The 19,972-nt window shown below is 44.7% G+C and overlaps 1 protein-coding gene across 1 annotated transcript in view; it reads right to left on the bottom strand.

Moving 5' to 3' along the window:
- LAMC1 (laminin subunit gamma 1) overlaps positions 1–14,421 on the bottom strand; it is a 62,854-nt gene extending 48,433 nt beyond the window's left edge. Inside the window, exon 1 of the mRNA XM_030455730.1 lies at positions 13,871–14,421. Within this exon, the coding sequence (XP_030311590.1) occupies positions 13,871–14,261 (391 nt within the window). The 5' untranslated portion in view covers positions 14,262–14,421. The remainder of the gene's footprint in view (positions 1–13,870) is intronic.
- Between the last annotated feature and the right edge of the window lie 5,551 nt (positions 14,422–19,972).

Raw genomic sequence — 19,972 nt, forward strand, 5'->3', positions numbered from 1 at the left:
ACTAAAGGGAGTCCTCTGGAAGAAAAGCCCAAGTGTGCTAAACTCATTTTCCACTCCTGCAGGCACCCACAGATTAATCAAGTAGATGAAAGTTGCTTTACAAAAAAACCTCTCCTTACAACCAGAGTACAGCTCATTTCCAGGACCAAAGAGCACTTCTTTTGTCTCCAAAACCAGAAGGCATAACCATTTTTCATCAATATTCTACAAAGATTTACCCCCAATTTATTGGTTGACTCTGTTTGCTGGAAGAGAAGCTCTACAGCTCTGGACAGATGGTAGATGACTTGCTAGCAAATCTCCTCCTAGGAGATGTCTATGCCAACTTTTCATCTCTTAGGAAGCTTTGGAACAAAAGAAATACTTTTTCTGCAACTTCAGCCCAGCCAACCTGACATGTAAAGAACAGTAACTCTACAGGAGCTTTTCTAGTTATTAACCCAAACCACTGAGACACTTCAGCTTCCTTTTCTTCTTTGGTGTATGTTTAATTCTCCTGAATAACAGTGGCACAAGAGTTCTTTATGGGCTGTGTCTCAGCCATCACTATGGGAACCCCAAGTCCACAAAGAGAAAAGCAAGTCCTTATGGTGTTATTAATTCTAAAATGAGTAACCCAGGGAGTCTCACTGCTTTAGGATGTGCAATTTTGATCTTCAACAACACTTAGGAAAATTAGATTTAATTTGACATTAATTTTTTTAAATAATTCTTTGTGATGAAAAGCTTTATAGGCTAACAAGTGAACTGCTTAGCAAGTGATTTTCCACTATTCCCTCTGTTGCCCTTGAATCTGCTTCCAGAGTAGTTAAGCAGCTGCATAAATGTCAGTTTGTCTACTTATTTTAATGAGTTATTAATTAAAAAGAAAAAACCCAAACAAATTGATAGTCCTGTTTACACAAAGTCAGATAAAACAAGCTAGGGCAGCTGAATCTCCAAATAAAGGTGTTTTATATAAAAAGTAAAACTACAAGAATTCAGTGTTTTAACTTGCAGAAATTAATGCCCACTCTATGAAAATCCTCCCCAGAAATGCTCCCTAATCTCTTGCTCAAGTTTTTTTTCAGGTTTCTTACTTCAATTAATGACCCTGCATCCATGTGCAGGGCACAGAAGTGGGAATTTCAGATTGCTCATTTCCTTCCCTTCACAAAAGTCTGAGCATTCAAAGCTCACTGGAGCTTCCCATCATCTAAAATCCTCTCTTTATGAGTCTGCCTTATCAAAACAGTCCTTCTGGAAAAAAAAAAAGAAACAAAAAAACAATAAAAAACCAACCAAACAAAAAAACTAACAACCACACACCCTGTTTTTTTTTTTAAAAAAAAGTGTTTTCAGAATTGGCTACGGATGTTTTAACTCTGTCTCCCATCCTGAGGCTGCACATCCTTGGTGCCTCCTTCCCACCAACCAGCACTTGGGTGTCCCAAGGCACATTCCAGCCTCACCAAGGCCAGGGAGAGGTTATCTTTCCATTAATCAAGCAAGCTGAGACAAGGGCAGGTGCTGGAGGGCTGAAAAAAGGCAGCATACCCTGAGAGGCTGTGAAGACACCTTCATTCCTTGCCTCCCAAACTGAGCAGCAGGACAGCTATTCTGCAAGGACACTTTGAAGATTCTAGCAGACAAAATGCCACAGCAACTGATCATAAAAGACAGGACTGTCATCAGGAAAGCCTTGGTACTCGTGGAAGAGGAAAGAGGGGAAAGCAGCAGATGAGGAAGTTGAAAAAGGTGTCAGCACAAAGTGTCTGAGCACTTCCCTGTTCCTTAGTCAAGCTCAGGATGGGAAGTATCCAACAGCTCATCTTTATGGCTTATATTTAATTTTAAAAAATCATGAACTGGTTTATGTTAGAAGGGACCTTTCAAGGTCATCCATTCCATCCATGTGTCCCCAGTGATCAGGGACATCTCAAACCAGACCAGGATGCTCTGTGGCCTTGCATGCTTCCAGGGATGGGGCATCTACCACCCCTCTGGGCAATCTGGGCTAATATTTCACAACTCTCATTGTAAAAAATTTATTCCTTCTATGTAGTATCTACCAGGCCTGGTTAAAAAGTCTGTCCCCATCTTACAGGCTTCCTTCAAGTATTAAAAAAGACTTTTAATGATGATTTGGTGGGTTTACCCTGGTAGCACTCCTCAGTGGCATGTACCCTTAAGGCACAGTAGATAGAAGATGCTCCAAGCATGCCTTAATTATTTATTAATCCCTTTTTAATTGCTGATTCAGGATGACCAGCAATCTTTTCCAGCAGGATAAAGAATCCTCCCTCCCAAAAGCTTTGAACATGTCTTTCTCAGGGATGCAAAGCAAGCACACAAGAGCTAGGAGTTAGATGCTCATTTAACTACCATTGCTTGATTACACCTAAAAGCAAGTCTCTGCTACTGGAACCTCATCAACCATTAACCTCATCAATCATTAACTCTGATAAAAGTAGAATGATGTTTTATTCAATATGCAAACCCATCATCACTTGTCCTGGAAGCTGTCTTTCCCATCAAAAAGGTAGATAAGGCAAGAGCAAATGAGTGGTCTTAACATCTACCTCAAGAAGCAGGACAGAAAACCACCATGGATTATTTTTTTTTTAAAGCACAGTGAAGCTGTCCTTATTTTAGACCTCTGAGACACCTTGCAGTACCACCTGTAACAACCTTCACTTCTTCCTCAAGGGCAGCCATACATCCTGTCTATTCCATGAGTAACTTCTACACCTTTCAGTTCCTCCATGCCTACCTTCCAAACAGAACCTTTTACAATCCATTACCCTGTCTGCTGAGCTGCCTGTGCTGGAAGCTGGCTTTAAAAAGTAAAAGCTGACAAGAGTTCAACTTTATGTTTTAAGGTCTGCTCACCTTGAGTGGCCAGCACGTGTTCAAATGTTTCTGCAGCCCACATAAGGCTCCAGGGGCACAGGGCTGTAGGAATTTTGGACTATTACCTGCAAATTTCTTAAGTCTGGACACAAGTGACTCCTTGGGGGGTGATAAAGTTTTCCTGTGTTACACGAACTATGCACAGAGAGCAGAGATGTGAACAAAGCACTCCACACATCTGCACCCTCCACGGGTTCAAACAGCAACACCAACTCATTCTCTTGAGGTTTTTCTTCTGGCCATTCTCTTGTGGTTTCCCCCCAAAACCATGAGCAGGTAGGTAGGGAGCAAAGGGGATGCTGAGCACATGGGGATGAGCAGGAAGCTGTGGGTATGAAGGAAGGACAAAAGCCATTGGTGTTTTCTACCATGCAGTTCATAAAAAGCCATCCTACAGCCCTGGAGCTGCAAAACAGCCTGAATGGATGCCATGGGAAAAGTGCCTCATTTTTCAGACAAATTAACAAAGGGACATATTAGGAGGTTTTGCAAAAGAACCAAGATTCCAATCAACATCTGTAGACTCCTCTATGCAATATAATAGCTACTGACACCACCCAAGCAAAGATCAGTGTCAGCAACCCAGACCTTGGCACTGCTGTAACTGCAAATCCAGATCCTTGGTTAATGAACCATTAATTGGGTGGGGAAAAAAAGGACAAAGAGACAAAAGCTGACGACTTCAAGTGCACCAGAAAACAAATCCAGTTCATTCCCTGACATAAACAGGACAGTTACAAGAGCTGTAAACTCTGATGATCATTCCAGCCCTCAGCTGTCCCAGGCAAGTTTGGAATCCCATGGGTAGGTGCTAGGAATTAGGAGTAAAACATGACTTAAAAAAAAAAAAATCCAAGATTTTTCTTGCTAGGTTTTTGCTTAACTTGCAGAGAACCAAAGCACAGAAAGGCAACAAACCTGACTTTAGGAATCTTCTCTTGCCCTTTCTTAGTGCCACCAAGCTCCTTTTCCTAGCAATTCCTAAACATATTGGTGGATAGCAAATTAAACAGCTATTAAGAGTGCCTCTTAGATAATTTTTAATGAAATTGTGTGCTTGCATTCAAATGAAGACTGGCAGCACTCTGCCAGGGAACAGAGAAAACCAGCTTGGGGTGCAAGGGGTGCCCCAAGTTCAGGATTTATAGCCCTTCACATATTAGAAAGATGCATTTTCCTGTCACAACATACACAAAACCACAAAAAATGGAAAGAAACTATACATTTATAATATGTATATATCTTCATGATCCTTGATATCCCTACAACCAACAAAAAGCAAAAAAAAAACCCAAACCCAACAACAAGCCACCAAAAACCCACAGCTGTACAAGATCCTGTGTGAGCATCAGCTCACTGAGGTGGGAATTAAGTCTCTTCCGATGCTTTATGGCTCAACCAACTTGGCAAACTTGAAAAAAACAACTTGCAAGATAAAAGCAATGTGCTCAGAACTGGCCTGGTGCCAATCCCAAATTCCACAAAGGTCCCTCAGCCCTGTAGGATCTGAGGGAACAAGTTTTGGGCAGCAAGACAAGGACACATGGAGTCAGCCACTGCCCACTTGAACACACACATGCTGGGAACCCACCAAGCAGGTTTTAGGTCTGGTTTTTTTGGGTTGTTTTTCTAAGAGATTCCTCAGATGTATCTTCCCATTACAAAGGGTTAGGAGCAATGCAAGGGCCAAGTCTTCCCCTGTTCCACTTCAGCCCACTGGCAGGAACCAGTTCCACATCTAAAGCCATTTAAAGAGTTTGCACCCTCCTCTTCCCTCCTCAAGCCCCCAAGGATGAATTAGATCTGTTGTGGGGCTGGTGATCTCCTGTCAAACATGGGACCCACTACAAAGCCAAGTCAGATAGAAAAATCTCACCCAAGCCCAGAACAGAAACTAGAACATTACAGAAGGCTGACTCAAAAACCCCACAAACCCTGGGTCTTTGCAAGACCACAATATACCACCTCTACAAACCCCTTAAAACTCTTGTCCCCCTACAAAAAGAACAAATCCCCCCATCCAACTGTGCAAATAAGCCCTCAAGCCATCTACCTCCCACATAAAGGATGGTACCAGCTTACCTACCAAGGGAGGAAAAAAAAAAAAACAACAAAAAAACAGGTTTTGGATACTATTTCTAAAAGAGGAGAATTTGAAATTCTCCATTACTGAACACAGCTGTGTTATGTCAGAACTGCAGGCATTATTACCACTGGAAATAGCTCTTTGATGACTATCACTCTGGAATATCTAAAACAAGTAGAAGCATGGAAAGAAGAAGTGCTTTGCCACCCAGTTTCAAAATGGAACACTGAAGATCACAGCATAGAGAAGGGGTTGGTAATGGGAGGGGGGTTCTGGTAAGTGATCACTCAAGTAGGGTGGGACTGGTACAAAAGGTTTACTTATTTCTTTTAAATTTAAATAAAATTACCTTTCCGTTTCTGTTCCTTTCTACAGTTTATGAATTCCCACTGTTTTCCAAGCATCTACACCAGACAAAAAGAGCTGAGAAATCATTGTTTTACTCCAAAAATACCTAAACCACCCCACAAACACTACTAGGAGTCTGCACCTCCAGCAAGGCAGTCTACAGGATGCAGCCTTGCAGCTCAGTATATCCAGTCCTGTTTGAAACCCATACATGTCTAATAGCAACAGCTCTAATTTCAGGGCCCAGATGCTTCATTGGGTTGTTCTGAAGTTCTGGAGAATCCTGGCTGAACAGCCAACATGATCATCCTGCCAGCAGCCCTCTAAAAACCCTGCATTACTCAAGAGATGCTACATACGAGGAGATCAATCCCAAGTGCATGCACTGCAAACAGCTTGATGTCAAGTGGTTTTTCCCCTACAAAGTATTACAAAGAGTTTTAAACACAGCTAGTGATGTCTCAGGTCCTTCATACAAGCAATCCACATTTATCCCTCACTGAAAGCCTGAAAAACTTGGTTTGATAGACACAGGACTACTGGGTGGAAAAAAAAAACAAACCACAATATATTCCTGTTTGTGTAGCAGGGCAAACCCAGCAAGGTTTGTGTGATTTTTCTCTAATTTATCAGACTAATTTTATTTCTAATCAATACACAGTTGTAGCTACCAATAAGTAAGATCTCATGGTTGAGATTCCTAAACAGTTCTTCTAAGGCAGGCACTTCTACAAGGGGCTGCAGCCCCAGGATGAGGTTCCCAAGGTTGTTGTGATGGTGACATAAAACCACTTCACTTTAACACACCAGACCTCACAATCCAGCTAATCCACAGGTAGGAAAGAGGCAGACAGCAGGCTTGGATGGAATCCCTCTGCATGGTACCACCAGTGGTGCCAAGTGATGAATTAGGGCACCAAGGACAACAGCAGGAGGTCATAGACAGTGGTTGTACAATTAAGAACATAGCTCCCAGGCCTGGTTTTTAAGAATTATGGAGATCCTAATTTCCCATCCCATCCATCTGTGTTGTAAATTATTTTCTGTGTTGTCTGCAGAGCAATCCCATTTTGCATTCCAGTGGGAAGCAGCAGCCTGGGATTTTTACTTGCAGACTCAGAGAGGCCAAAAGAGCTCCCACCCCAAGCCCCAGGCTAGAAGACAAATGCTACCTAATGCTTCTAGATAAGCCAGAAATTTTTCAGCAAGACAACAGTTTAAACCAAGGTTTAAACCTAAAAAAGCAACTACACAACTGTGTCAAAACCAGGGATTAAATGCTTCCAGCAGCTCAGGGCAAGAACCACAAATAGCAGCTGGTTTTGCAGCAGAACACTCTCCCAGCTCTCTCCACCTCCCCCCAAAAATAAGTGCTCTGTCATGGATAGTATTCCCAAAGGCATCACCAGAGCAACTCAAAAATGCAGGCCAGAGGTACTGCAGAAAACCTGGGAATTTCAAAGGTATGCAGGAAGTGATAAGGAGCTTGAAAGCAACTTTATATAACTGCACTGAACAACTGCTGCCCATTAAAAGCCCTGATCTTTTAACTACTCATGTTGGAACCTGCAAAATGTAAATCAAGCCTTTGCATGACCAACTAAAATAGAGTTTCCCCCAGGGCTCCTCAAATACCAGGACACAGCAGCAAGCAGCCGGCCCTTCCCAAAACATCTGCCAGGGCTTCCCAACAAACCAGCCTGATGCTGCAGACACTCTCTCCCAAGCACCTTGATTGCCCCTTCTCAGCATTTTTTAATTCCAAACTCCACGTGTATCCATCCTGCTTGTGGTTCCCTAAGAAGGGAAGGAATCACAGCCTCTTAAAAGTTTTTATAGGATAGCCAGCAAACTCACAGCAGCACTCTGGTGTGCTAAATAAAACAAATCAAGTTATGAAGTATGGAGTTTATGCCACTGGGATGTAATTTGAGGAATGTTTTAGCCCTCCTTTAAAAAAAAATAAATTAAAAAGCTGTTCTTTTTTACTAAAGGAAAAAAAAAATCTCACATCTGCTACAAACAACTGGCAAATCAAGCCAGAGTTGAACTTAAGAACTGGCATCTTGCCTGGGTTTCCTTGTAAATGCCTTCAAATGGCAGTCATACCCCAAACAACACTTTATAGACCAAGTACAACCAAGCATCACCCTCAAAGCCAAATAAAGGACTGAGTCATCAAAAAGGGGAGGTGAGGGAGAGAAGCTTCTAACAACCAGCAACTTTTACAATTTTTTTTCTTCATTTAATACATAGAAGATACCAACCAGCTTGGCAGCATGAGTTTCCAGGCTGATCTACAGTCATGTTTCATAGAAATCTACCAAGTTGGAAGGGACCCATCAGGATGATCAAGTCCAACTCCTGTCCCTGTGCATCTCAGACACAGATGCATGTGTCTGAGAGCATCATCTGTGGTGAGGTCCAGGCTGATCATGTTCCAGGTGCCAGATCCAGCACTTCTCTTTATTAAACTTCATACAATTGGCAATTTCCCAGCACTTTAATCTGCCCAGATCCCTCTGCGGGGCCTCTCTGCCCTTGGGAGTGTCAACCACTCCCCCTAATTTGGTGTCACCTGCTAACTTAATTAATAATCCTTCAAGTCCTGCATCTAAGTCATTTATGAATATATTAAAAATAACTGGTCCTAAAATGGATCCCTGCAGAACCCCACTTGTGCCCAGCTGCCAGTGTGATGTGACCCCATTTCTATGACCCTTTGAGCTCGACCCAACAGCCAATTGGTCACAAACTGCATTATGTGCTTGTCCAGATGGATGCTGGACATTTTATTTAGAAGGATATTGTGAGAGAGGGTATCAAAGGCCTTTCTGAAATGCAGAAAGATAACATCAACTGGCTTCCCTTGGTCAACTAGGTGGATTACCTTGTTATGCAAAGAAACAGAGTTCAGCAGGACCTTACCCTAAAGAACCCATGTTGTCTGGGACATGCAATGAGGGTGTGTGGGTTTTAAGGTGTTCTTCAATAGCTCCCAGAATAATCTTCTCCATAATCTTACCAGGCACTGAGGTGAGAGTAACCCTGCTGCCCTTCTTGAAGGCTGGGACATTTGCCAACTTCCAGTCAAGTGGTACCTCTCCAGATGCCCAAGAGCATTGAAAAATCATCAAGAGAGGTTTCACTGTGAACTCTGCCAGCTCTTTAAGTATCCTTGGATGAATCCCATCCTTGGATGGATCCCACCAGGCCCCATCGACTTATAAAGATCCAGCTGGGGCAGCAAATCACCCACAAGTTCAGAGCTAATTATGAAATTATCACTTGCACAGTCATGGTTCACCAGCCCATGGATCTGGAGGTGCTCAAGCCTATGATCAGTGTTGAAGACAGACAACAAGAAAGCATTAAACATCTCTGCTTTGTCTGTATATTTATGAGGTGTCCATGATCATCAAGTAATGGACCAATATTGTTTCTGGCCTGCCTTTTGCCACTAACTTATTTTTAAAAGCCTTTTTAATTATCCTTCACAGTGCAGGCCAGCTTCAACTTTAGCTGGGCTTTAGCTGCCTGGATTTATGCCCTCCCTACAGTTCTCCCATGCTGTTTCTCCTTCCTTGCACTGGTCACACACCTTCCTTTTGTATCTTAGTTCTAGTAGAAGATCTTTACTCACCCAGGGTGACCTTCTACCTTGCCAGCTTGACTTCCAGCATTTTGGAACTGCCTGCTCCTGGGCTTTTAGGAGGTGGTGGTTCCAAATGACCAGCACTGCTGGATTCCAGCACCCTGAGAAGCTTTTTCCCAGGAGAAAACCAAGCACTTCCTCAAGCAACCTGAAGTCTGCTTTCCTCATGTCCACAGTTTTCCTCCTATCACCACCTATATTAAACTTGATTGCTTCATGGTCACTGTGGCCAAGGCAGCCTCCAGTTGCCACTTCACCCATCAGAGCCTCCCTGTCCATCCACAAGTAACAAATCAAGGAAGGCACCTTTCCTGGTCGGCTCATTCAACACCTGTACCATAAAATTATCATTCAGGTGGTTTAGGAATCTTCTGTACCTGCTTGTTTCAGCTATGTGGTGCTCCCAGTTGGTATCAGGTAAATGGAAGTCCCCTATGAGGATAAGTGCAGATGACTTGGAGGCATCCTGTAATTCCTTAAGGAATCTCTCTTCAGTTTCCTCATCATGACTGGGTGGCCTACAGCAGACTCCCAGGATGACATTTGTTTTAAATGTTTGCCCCTGGATCCTCACCCAGAGGCTCTCAACTGTGCCACTGCCAACTGCAAGCTCCACGCATTCCAGCCCTTCCACTACACACAATGCTTCTCCCCAACCCCTCCTGCCTTCTCTATCCCTCTTGAAAAGCCTGTAACCACCCATCATGGCACACCAGTCACAGGACTTGTCACAGGACTCATCCCAGCAGGTTTCACTAATGTCAATAGTGTCACATCTCTGGGATGGGGCCAAGGCTTCTGGCTCCTCCTGCTTGTTCCTCATACTGAGTGTGCTCATGTAGAAGCACTTTAGATGTGGTTCATTGTGGAGCAGATTTAAGAGTCTCACTCTTTTTTTTTTTTTTTTTGAGAAGAATTCAAGACAGGAACACTCAATTCTAACTGTGATCCATGCCCACAAACATGCCTTTTAATGAAGGTTAACCTGCAATTGCTTTTTTTTTTTATAAAAGACAGATCAGCAGACGCCTTCCAGCACCCAGTGCCAGCTCCTCTCCCTTGGCAGTGAGAGGAGAGGTGGGAATTGGTCTTTCCTGTCTACCAAATAGTCCCAGACAAGCCCCAAAGTCTTCCTGTTCAAGGACATCTCCTGGGCACCTCAATGCAGAGGACAGGGAAAGCCAGCCCAGACTGCTCACGGGCTGGTTGATAAAAGTGTTGTTCCTCTCAGTGGAGAAAGGGCCACTCCACAGCCACCAGCATGCTGAGGATGCTGCCTCTTTGTCCCAGGAACAAAACCCTGGGATGACAGTAGCTGCAATCGAGCAAAACCAGGCAGTGGTGGTGAAAAAGAAGAGGTGCCTCTAGCAGGGATGGCTGGGAAGGGGAACACACATTCAAAAGTGGATAAAAAACAAAAAGGAGCAGAAACAACTAAAAGCACATGGAGATAAGGGCTCCAGAAAGAAGCAAAAATCTGCTATGAAAAAGTAGGCATCACCTGAAAAAATACAAGCCTTTGCCCAGCAACACTGCCCAGCACCAAAAATATTCCATGCATCTCCATGCTATTTCTTTTCCCTTTCTTCCAGCATTGAAAGGAGAGTCTGTAGCACATGGCTTTGTTTTGGTGCATTAGGGGGCTAAATGACAAAGCTGTGGTAAAATACATGCACACAAAGCACTAGGGAGATGCCAGAACTATCCAACTGCTCCCATCAGAAGCCAACAGTGCAGACAGTAAAAACAACATGACACTGGCTTCAAAAAAAGCAGACAACTCAATATGTACTGTAATGCCTCAGCTTCCATCTTCTATTTAAAAACTGGCACCGCAGCCTTTAAGTCCCTTTGTTCCTGGACTATATCAGAACAAAGTGGGAAGGCAACACTGGGAAAACCAGACTGTATTAGACATAATTCCACCTGAGGAACTGCAAAATTAGGGAAAGAAATGTATACTTTTAAGAAAAGTTGGAAAAGTGACATAGCAGTGCTCTTCCTTCTTCTTGCCCACTAACCTCATCACCCAGACCCCACCCTGGGAAGAGGTTCAACTCCTCCTTTATCCTGACATACAGCTGCAAACTCCTGTCTCAAAGCTTCTTGGGGGAGGCCTCTTACTTAGGGAGTCTTAATACTTTCATATAAAGAGAAACAGTTTTTATAACTTGAGATGTTCCTTGTGCAAGGGCTCGTAATTACCCCAAGTGTCCTGACCCCACAAAGCACCATATCTTCTGGGAACAGACCTCCTTTCCAAACACCCAGAAGATCTGAGCCTTTACCTTGGTAATAGTGATCTCTGTTGTATTTTATATCAAGCCCTTCAAGCTCATCTCAAAACTAAAGGGTTTTAATTTTTTTTTTAAACTGTAAAAAAAAAAATAAAGAAGGGTCAAAGAAACCCCTACAGTTCACTCTCTCAAAATGGCAACAGACCCACAGTTTTTATTGACCTTTGGCAGGCTCTTCCAAAACATTACACTGATCTACATGGACTGAACATCTCTGGACATTAATCAAGACATCCTAAACTGCCAAAAACTCAATGCAGGGTGCCATTTGCATGCTTGAAGCCCAAAGCTGACACTGCCGGTCCTGAATGGGTGCAAAGCAACAGTAACCATTCATGATACCCCTGCTTTTAGAAATAAAGACAACTGCAGCATCAAACAAGGACATAGCCTAATCCTTGGAGATCAAACAGAACTAGATGCATTAATAGAGCTCTGCATCCCAGAATGTGTTCAGTCCTGCTGAATAAACAAATACTTTTCAAGCCCTTTGCCTCTTTCTCTTCAGATGTCAATAATTTGTCCTGAAGACCACGGTGCATTGTGGGGAGCAGCCCTGGGGGCACCCAGAATCCAAACACAGCACCCAACAGTTCATACAAAGATGGCTTGAAGTCTTCACAAGAGTACAAAATAGCAGAGGAGTTTGGGGCACTTTTTTTTTTTTTGTGGTACTCACCAGCTCTTCAAGATGCAAAGGCCTAGAGGAATATTTACTGCTTGCATAGCATGCACACAGACAGCTTTGCTGTCACTCATCTTAAAACTAATTCAACTAATTCCTGCCACCACCACAAACAAGCTTTCAATTCTTAAAAGACACTGGAAACAAAACACACACTCAAATATCAGAAACTCAGCCAGACAGCTTCTTCTTTGAAAGTTGTACTCCAGTCTAAAAATATGCCAGAGCAAATTCATTTTCACACAAACCTGCAACCCAAGAATCATGCTGCAATGCTACAAATATATGGTTGTTTCACTCAAAGAAGCATTTGCATTTCTTCACAGCCCAGAATATGGCACAAACTGTGCCAGAAAGTCAGAAAAACATTATTTGTCAAAGAACAGTCATATACATACAGGTGCACAGACTCCAGGGCAGCAGTAATACAGATGTGCCTATAGATTTTACCTCAATGGCAAAGAACTATTATGTTCTTTTCTTATTAAAGAAGTGGAGATCAAATCCTACCTTACTGTTTTTTCAATGTGCCCTGAATAGAACCCAGCGATGCAAAACACAAAACAAAAAACCAAAACCAAATTAAAAAGTGCACTTACCTGGCATATTCATTTCAAAGCCCCTAAGACAAAGAAACACTTTAAGGCAGTTCAGACACTACAGGAGCAGATAGATGTGGTCAGCAGGTGACCTCTGGTACAGGACTCAGTGCCATAATCTCCATCTCATGAACACGGGTGGGAGATTCCACACAACCTGTTCTCAGGTTGTGGAACCTAAGATCCAGCTCCCTGAGGTCTATTGCAACTCTTTTTTCCCCCCTCCAAACTACACCAAGTGTGAGATGCATTATTGGTGCTAAAACTTAAGACTGAGCAGTGGCTCTAGAACAGAGGTTATGCTGAGGATATTTTTGTTTATACTTTATTTAATGACATGAGGATATAAGCTGTGGTTTTAACTTTCTGTTGGCTGGGTTGTCTTCCAAACCAATTATACTTTCTCCCTGTCAAGACAGCTTAAATATACTGAATGAACAAAGGAAAAGAAAGCTTGTCCACAAACTAATGCGAGAGCTAAAATACTTTATCCCACAGGAACCTCCCGGAATGCCAATTAATCAGAAAATTCTCCTTTTCCTTTCCAGACTCCATGTCAAGCATTCTGCTGTAATGCTAACTGCTCTCTGACAAACCAAACCCACACAATATTTAGGAAAGGACGAGACTCCCCTGGTATAAGAGGATACAAAGCAGATGTGGCCTTTTACACGTTATCACAGAATCATTAAGGTTGGAAAAGACCTCTAAGATCACCAAGCCCGACCATTAACCCAGCACTGCCAAGGCCACCACTAAACCAGGTCCCTCAGCACCACATCTAGGCGGCTTTTACATCCCTCCAGGGTGGATTTACTCCACAACTCCCACGGGCAGATTGTGCCAGAGCCTGACAACCCTCAGGGTGAAGAATTTGTTCCCAATACCCAACCTCAACGTCCCCTGGCACAACTGGAGGCCCTCTCCTCTTCTTCTACCACTTGTTACCTAGGAGAAGATACCGACTTCCCCTCACCAGCTTCCTTTTAGGGACTTGTGGAGAGAGAAAGGGAGACTTTCTCGTTTACCATCCTTGAAGGAAACACCAGCAGCCAAGAGGCGAAGAGCCCGCGCCCGCTTCTGCAAGCACCGGATTCTCGCCTAACACGACGCCGGCCCCAAACTACAACCTCGCAACTCGGAGACAAAGCAAACCCAGCCGGGATCCCCTGTTTCTGCCCTTCACTAAACCCGTGAAGAACCTCCTTTAATTAAGCCTCACCCCACCGAGCCCAGCGGCTCCTCAGCCCCACCCCGCTCCGTTCCCGCCGCTGCCCCCGATGGCGCCGAAGGGGCCCTTTTCCTTACCGAGGTGGAGGGTGAGATTGACGGCGGTGGGGTGCTGCACGCCGGCCAGCATCGTTCGGCTCTGCCACCAGGTGGCATCCAGGGGGCTGTTGTAATCGGTGAGGAAGGCGGCGTCGTGCCGCAGGTGGGGCTGGGCGGCATCGCAGAGGTGGCAGGACTGGGTGACTCCGGTGACGCCGGTCTGCACGCAGTATTCCTCGGCCGGCGTCCCGCAGGTGTGGGTGGCCAGCACGGTGGCGTTGAAAGCGGCGTTGACGAACTCGGGCATGCAGCGCTGGGGTCGGCCGCTCCTCTCTTCCGTGCATTCATCCATGGCGCCGCGGCACAGCCCGGGAAGCCACAGCCACAAGACCGCCAAGCACAGCGCCCGCCGCTCACCGCCACCCTTCATGGCGCTCGGCCGGCGGCGCGGAGCCGGCAGAAGGGGGTGGCTGAGCTCGCTGCCTGCCTGCCTGCCTGCCGCCGCTCCGCGCCTGCCCACGGGATGGGCTACGATGGGACAGGCTACGGCTCGCTAAGGCGGGGCTGCGGGAGCGGGGCAGGTCGGGAGCGGAGTCCCGGTGACCCAGAGGGGCCGGGAGCCGCCTCCTCCTCCTCCTTCTCCCGGAATGCGCGGGCTTAAAGGGGCGATGGCGGCTGTGGGGCCTTCTTTCCAGAGGTTCTGCCCGCTTCTCAGCGCTGCTACGGGGGAGAACGGAGGAGGGACGGCACATCCCGTGACAGGGATGGCCGGAGATGGGGAGGTGGTGGGCGCCCCCCTCCGTGATTGCCCAGGGTGGGGGTGATGCTCCCCCCCCCACCCCGGTACAGCGTTCTCTGCATCGCCTGTGGTAGACGGGAATGTCCCCTTCGTGGCCCTGTGCCCGGTCACGCCTCAGCCCTGTTAGAACACTACAGAAGTCCCGTTTCTTTCCTTTAAAGGGTTTTCATCGGAAAAAAAAAAAAAAAAAAAGACGGAAATGTGAGGAAAGGGGTTGCTTTTGCCAGCCGTACCGCTCCGAACTTGGTGGGTCTTGTGCTGTAAAGGGCGCAGGCCTGAAAAGTGTGGCTGAGGGGATGCATCCATGTTGCCGTCTCAGATGCTTTAATTTTTAATGAATTTAAGGGATATTTTCATATCTAAATCCAGATCTCTGTGCTGCTTACAGACATCAGCTCTCAGATGTGGCCGAAGACTGGGTTATGATTTTTATCGACGTAAAATCTCCCGGTGTCTTTTCAGGTTGTAAAGATGAATTGTGTAAAATCTAGGAACGGTGTCAAGCCAAAACTGCTTTTATAGGAGGAAGTGCCTTTGGAAAACTGCTCAGGAAACAGGAAACTACTCAGTGAGATAAAAACTGATGCCAGAGTCAAGGAAAAAAAGTCTTTGTAAACTCAGTTATATTCTGAAAAAGCCTGAAAGCAGCTTGCAGCTGAAAGATCAAGAGAAAAATACAGCCTGTTCTGAGTTTTCCCAGATTCTTGTTCCATTATATAGAAATCAACCCTTTGTACATTAAGAGCATGTATGAGGCTGTTCACAAAGTCCACATGGAACATGCTCATAAATGAGCCTGGAAGTTATCCTGCTGCTGAGAGATGCTTTTATTTTATATTTTGTGCTACATGTCTGGATTGCTAGGAAGCTGAACATGAGCCAGCAGTGTGCCCAGGTGGCCAAGAAGGTCAATGGCATCCTGGCCTGGATCAGGAACAGCGTCGCCAGCAGGTCCAAGGAAGTGATTCTGCCCCTGTACTCAGCTCTGGTGAGGCCACAGCTTGAGTCCTGTGTCCAGTTCTGGGCCCTTCAGCCCAGGAAGGAGATTGAGGTGCTGGAGCAGGTCCAAAGGAGGCAACTGGGCTGGTGAAGGGACTCGAGCACAGATCCTATGAGGAGAGGCTGAGGGAGCTGGGGGTGTTGAGGCTGGAGAAGAGGAGGCTCAGGGGAGACCTCATCACTCTCTACAACTCCCTGAAAGGAGGTTGGAGCAAGGGGGGGGTTGGGCTCTTTTGCCAAACGACTTTCAACAAGACAAGAGGGCAGGGTCTTAAGTTGTGCCAGGGGAGGTTTAGGTTGGATATTAGAAAGAATTTCTTTACGGAGAGAGTGATCAAGCATTGGAATGGGCTGCCCAGGGAAGTAGTGGATTCTCCGTGTCTGTAGATATTTCAAAAGAGACTGGATGTGGCACTCAGTGCCATGGTCTAGCAACCACAACGGTGGTTCAAGGGTTGGACTCGATGATCTCTGAGGTCCCTTCCAACCCAGCCAATTCTATGATTCTATGTTGGTGCAGTGATTCCTCCTTCTGCCTCCCCAGCAGAGTATATAATCTTGCTGTGATGAGATGGCCCCCGTGGCAATTTTTTTCCAGTGGAAATTTTTATTTTTGTCACTCCCCTTCCTTTTCCTTGGTTTCTGAGAACAAAGCAGACTTCTGTGAAAGCGATGCTGAGCTGCTGCCATTGAGGCAGAAACTCTGGAAATGTCATGTTGATGGAGCTTCTCAGATATTCTCAGTTGAGAGTGGCCAAGAAGGGCAGGAAAGAAGGAAAGAGGGAGCAGGAAGCCAGATGAAGCAGATCCATGTGAGATCTGGAAGAAACAGAAGTGAGAAGGAAGCATGGATCATCTGTCCACAGGTTTCCCTGGATAATGGACAAAATCCAGCTTCATGCAAAATTCTTGGGTTTAGACAAACTCAGTTTTAGTACCTAAAACCAATAATTTGCCTGATTTTTTTTTAACTAAACATTTTCCAGTGTTTTAAAGTGCATATGTAGAATCACCCTCAGCAGTTTATGTGAAGCTCTTCAGTCATTTCCAGGTTACTGATTCTAATAATGAACTCCTGAGAAAGGTATCTTGCTGGTATTTGCCATTAAACCCCACTTCATGCTCACAACTGTAACTTTATCTTTGACATAGATATTTAAAGTACTTGGACAGATTGAGAGATGCAGTCATATTTCATTTGGTAAACCTGCACTCATCTTACTAAAACCAGAATTCATCTCATATCCCTATAAATACATGAGCTGTGCTTTACTTTTATGTGAAAACACTGGCATATTCCTCACAAACCCATTCCTTTTCCACAATAAAAGCATCCGAATGTTAAAATAACTGAGCCTTAAAAGCACAGAACCTGGGAAACACAGAGCTCTTAACTTTGCATTGCTTTACAGGGGTGAAAATAGGAAAAATGCCTTGGTCCATAAATTCTTACCACTGGAAATTCCCACAAAGCAGAGTGAGTCATCCTGCGTGAGCTTTCAGGAGTGGCCTGAAAGGAAGGAAGGACTGGTTGATGGATACCATGGGCACACCACCACACTTTCCAGTTAACTTTCTGTAAAATAACAATATTTATGGATAAGTTTTATGGCTGTATTGGGCGTAGGAAGTGTTGGCAGAGTGAAACAACAGTGAAAAAATTACCTGCTTGCTGCTTTTCAAAAGCAGATATAAGTCCTCAAACACGTGTGTCCCAAAATTGCACTAATCACAGGAATGGCAAGTCTCAAAAAAAAAAATCTGCTTGCTTTAATAAAGAGGTGGTCAGGGAAGAACTTAAACACATTAAGTGTAGAAATCAGCATTTTACTTCTTCAGTTTGTTTTTGAACTATGCAGATCAGGTTAAGTGGATGAGAACAAGTCAGTAGGCAGTAAGAACAAAGAGAAAGAATGCAAAAAAAGGAAAATAAAAATAATAATTAAAAAATCAACTTTTAAAAGATAAAAATAAAAAGGGAAAATAAAAACTTGAGCAGAAATTTCCTTGCAGGAAATTCTAAAAGCTTTTAGAAGGCCAGAACTCCTGCAGCTCACAATCTTGCTCCTAGAATAACCTCTTTTAGAAAAAAAAAAAGAAAAAGCAGTATTTTCTTTCCTCTTGATTAATAAAAATTCAACAGTGTTTAATTTCCAGTCTTCTACTGATCTGATAAAATGTCATTTGTCCCAATCTGACTGGTTTGGGCAACATAAAAACTTCCCAGTAGTTTCCTGTTCTGCCCTTCATCACACAGGGGCTTCCCATGGGCCCCACTCCTTTTCTCAGTGCACACAACCAAAACAGCAATAACTGCAGCAGATTTCCATTCTCCAGCCACCAAATGACCAAAACCACTTACAGAGCAAGTCAGGAGACTCACAAAACAAATCAACATTCAGAAAGTCTGGGTGACAAAAGTCAGATGCTTTCAGAGGTGGATGTGAAAAGAAATAAACACAGAAATAAACCTCTGAACACCTTATGAAGCTTAAAGCCAAGCTTTAGGTATATTTCAGCTGGAAGGCAGGAGGGCTCTGCAGAGGGACCTGGACAGACTGGAGAGTTGGGCTGATTCCAACGGGATGAGGTTCAACACGGCCAAGTGCCGGGTCCTGCACTTTGGCCACAACAACCCCATGGGGAGCTCCAGGCTGGGCACAGAGTGGCTGAGAGCAGCCAGGCAGAAAGGGACCTGGGAGTCTGGATTGCCAGGAAGCTGAACATGAGCCAGCAGTGTGCCCAGGTGGCCAAGAAGGCCAATGGCATCCTGGGCTGGCTCAGGAACAGCGTGGCCAGCAGGTCCAGGGAAGGGATTCTGCCCCTGTGCTCAGCCCTGGTGAGGCCACAGCTTGAGTCCTGTGTCCAGTTCTGGGCCCCTCAGCTCAGGAAGGAGATTGAGGTCCTGGAGCAGGTCCAGAGAAGAGCAAGGAGGCTGTGAAGAGATCCAGCAGAATTCCTGTGAGGAAGAGCTGAGGGAGCTGGGGGTGTTGAGGCTGGAGAAGAGGAGGCTCAGGGGAGACCTCATCACTCTCTACAACTCCCTGAAAGGAGGTTGAAGCCAGGGGGGGGGTTGGGCTCTTTTCCCAGGCAACTCTCAGCAAGACAAGAGGGCAGGGTCTCAAGTTGTGCCAGGTTTAGGTTGGAGATTAGAAAGAATTTCTTTCCAGAGAGGGTGATCAGGCATTGGAATGGGCTGCCCAGGGAAGTAGTGGATTCTCTGTGTCTGGAGATATTTCCAAAGAGCCTGGATGTGGCACTGAGTGCCATGGGCTGGGAACTGCAGCGGGAGTGGATCAAGGATTGGACTTGATGATCTCTGAGGTCCCTTCCAACCCAGGCAATTCTCTGAATTCTATGATTCTATGATTTGGTTTTCTATCTCGGTTGAAAACTTTATTTAACCAAGTTGGATTAAATGTTTTGACTCAGTCCCAAATGGGATAATCCCTGTGATTTCACTGAAGCATATCAGTGATTGCAGATTTAATGGACTGAACTGTCACATCTTCCTAGTGCCCAAAGTGATCTCTGGGCCTGGGTGCTGTGCAAGGTGGGATTTCAGTTCTGGTTTTTACCAGCTAGGTGCTGCTTCAGGCTCAGGGTCAACACCAATGATGGCAAAGCTTGGTATCTCCAGGTAATGAGCTAGAGATGTGTCTAAAACTGAAGAGAAAAGCTGTAGCAGAGTTACAGCATCTCACAGGACATATTAAAAGGGATCGCAGCCACTAGGCAGGAAAGCAAAAAGTGTTTCATTTGACTTCCTTTGTTGCTCTTTGCAGATTATCCTAAATAATCCTATGCAGAATTAATGCTTGATGAATTAAAAAGCATTTCTGAACCTGTTCATGAGAGGTAATGTGCTTCTTACAAGTTCTGGGCTGGTGCAAGTAGGATTTAACCCTGATCCAGAAGGCAAACTGTTGGAACCACATTCATTGGGACCAACTGGTTTTCTGTTTCCTTCTGTGTCCATAATTCTTGGAATAATATGAGAATTTATGCTCCTAGTTTGAAGCATGCAAAATACAACATAAACACTCACATGTTATCAAAGCAAAGATAAAAAATAAGATTGTTAGGGAAGGAAATGACATTTTAAACTCATCTGTGGATACCATAAACAATGGAAAAACGTCCAAAATGCCTTATAAATAGAATGTTTCCTGCTAAATATCTTTTTTTTTCTTTTCTTCAGAAGTGCCAGTAGCAAGCTAGCTAAGGAGGAGATTCTGAAAATACATTAAAATAAGAACTCAGTAAGCAAGAGAAAACATAATTTTCATAGCTGGAACCTGCATTTGCTTGCTTGGAACCTGAGCATCCAAGCCACAGGTTCC

The sequence above is a fragment of the Calypte anna genome, chromosome 8, assembly GCF_003957555.1.
Source record: "Calypte anna isolate BGI_N300 chromosome 8, bCalAnn1_v1.p, whole genome shotgun sequence".
Taxonomy (NCBI): domain Eukaryota; kingdom Metazoa; phylum Chordata; class Aves; order Apodiformes; family Trochilidae; genus Calypte; species Calypte anna.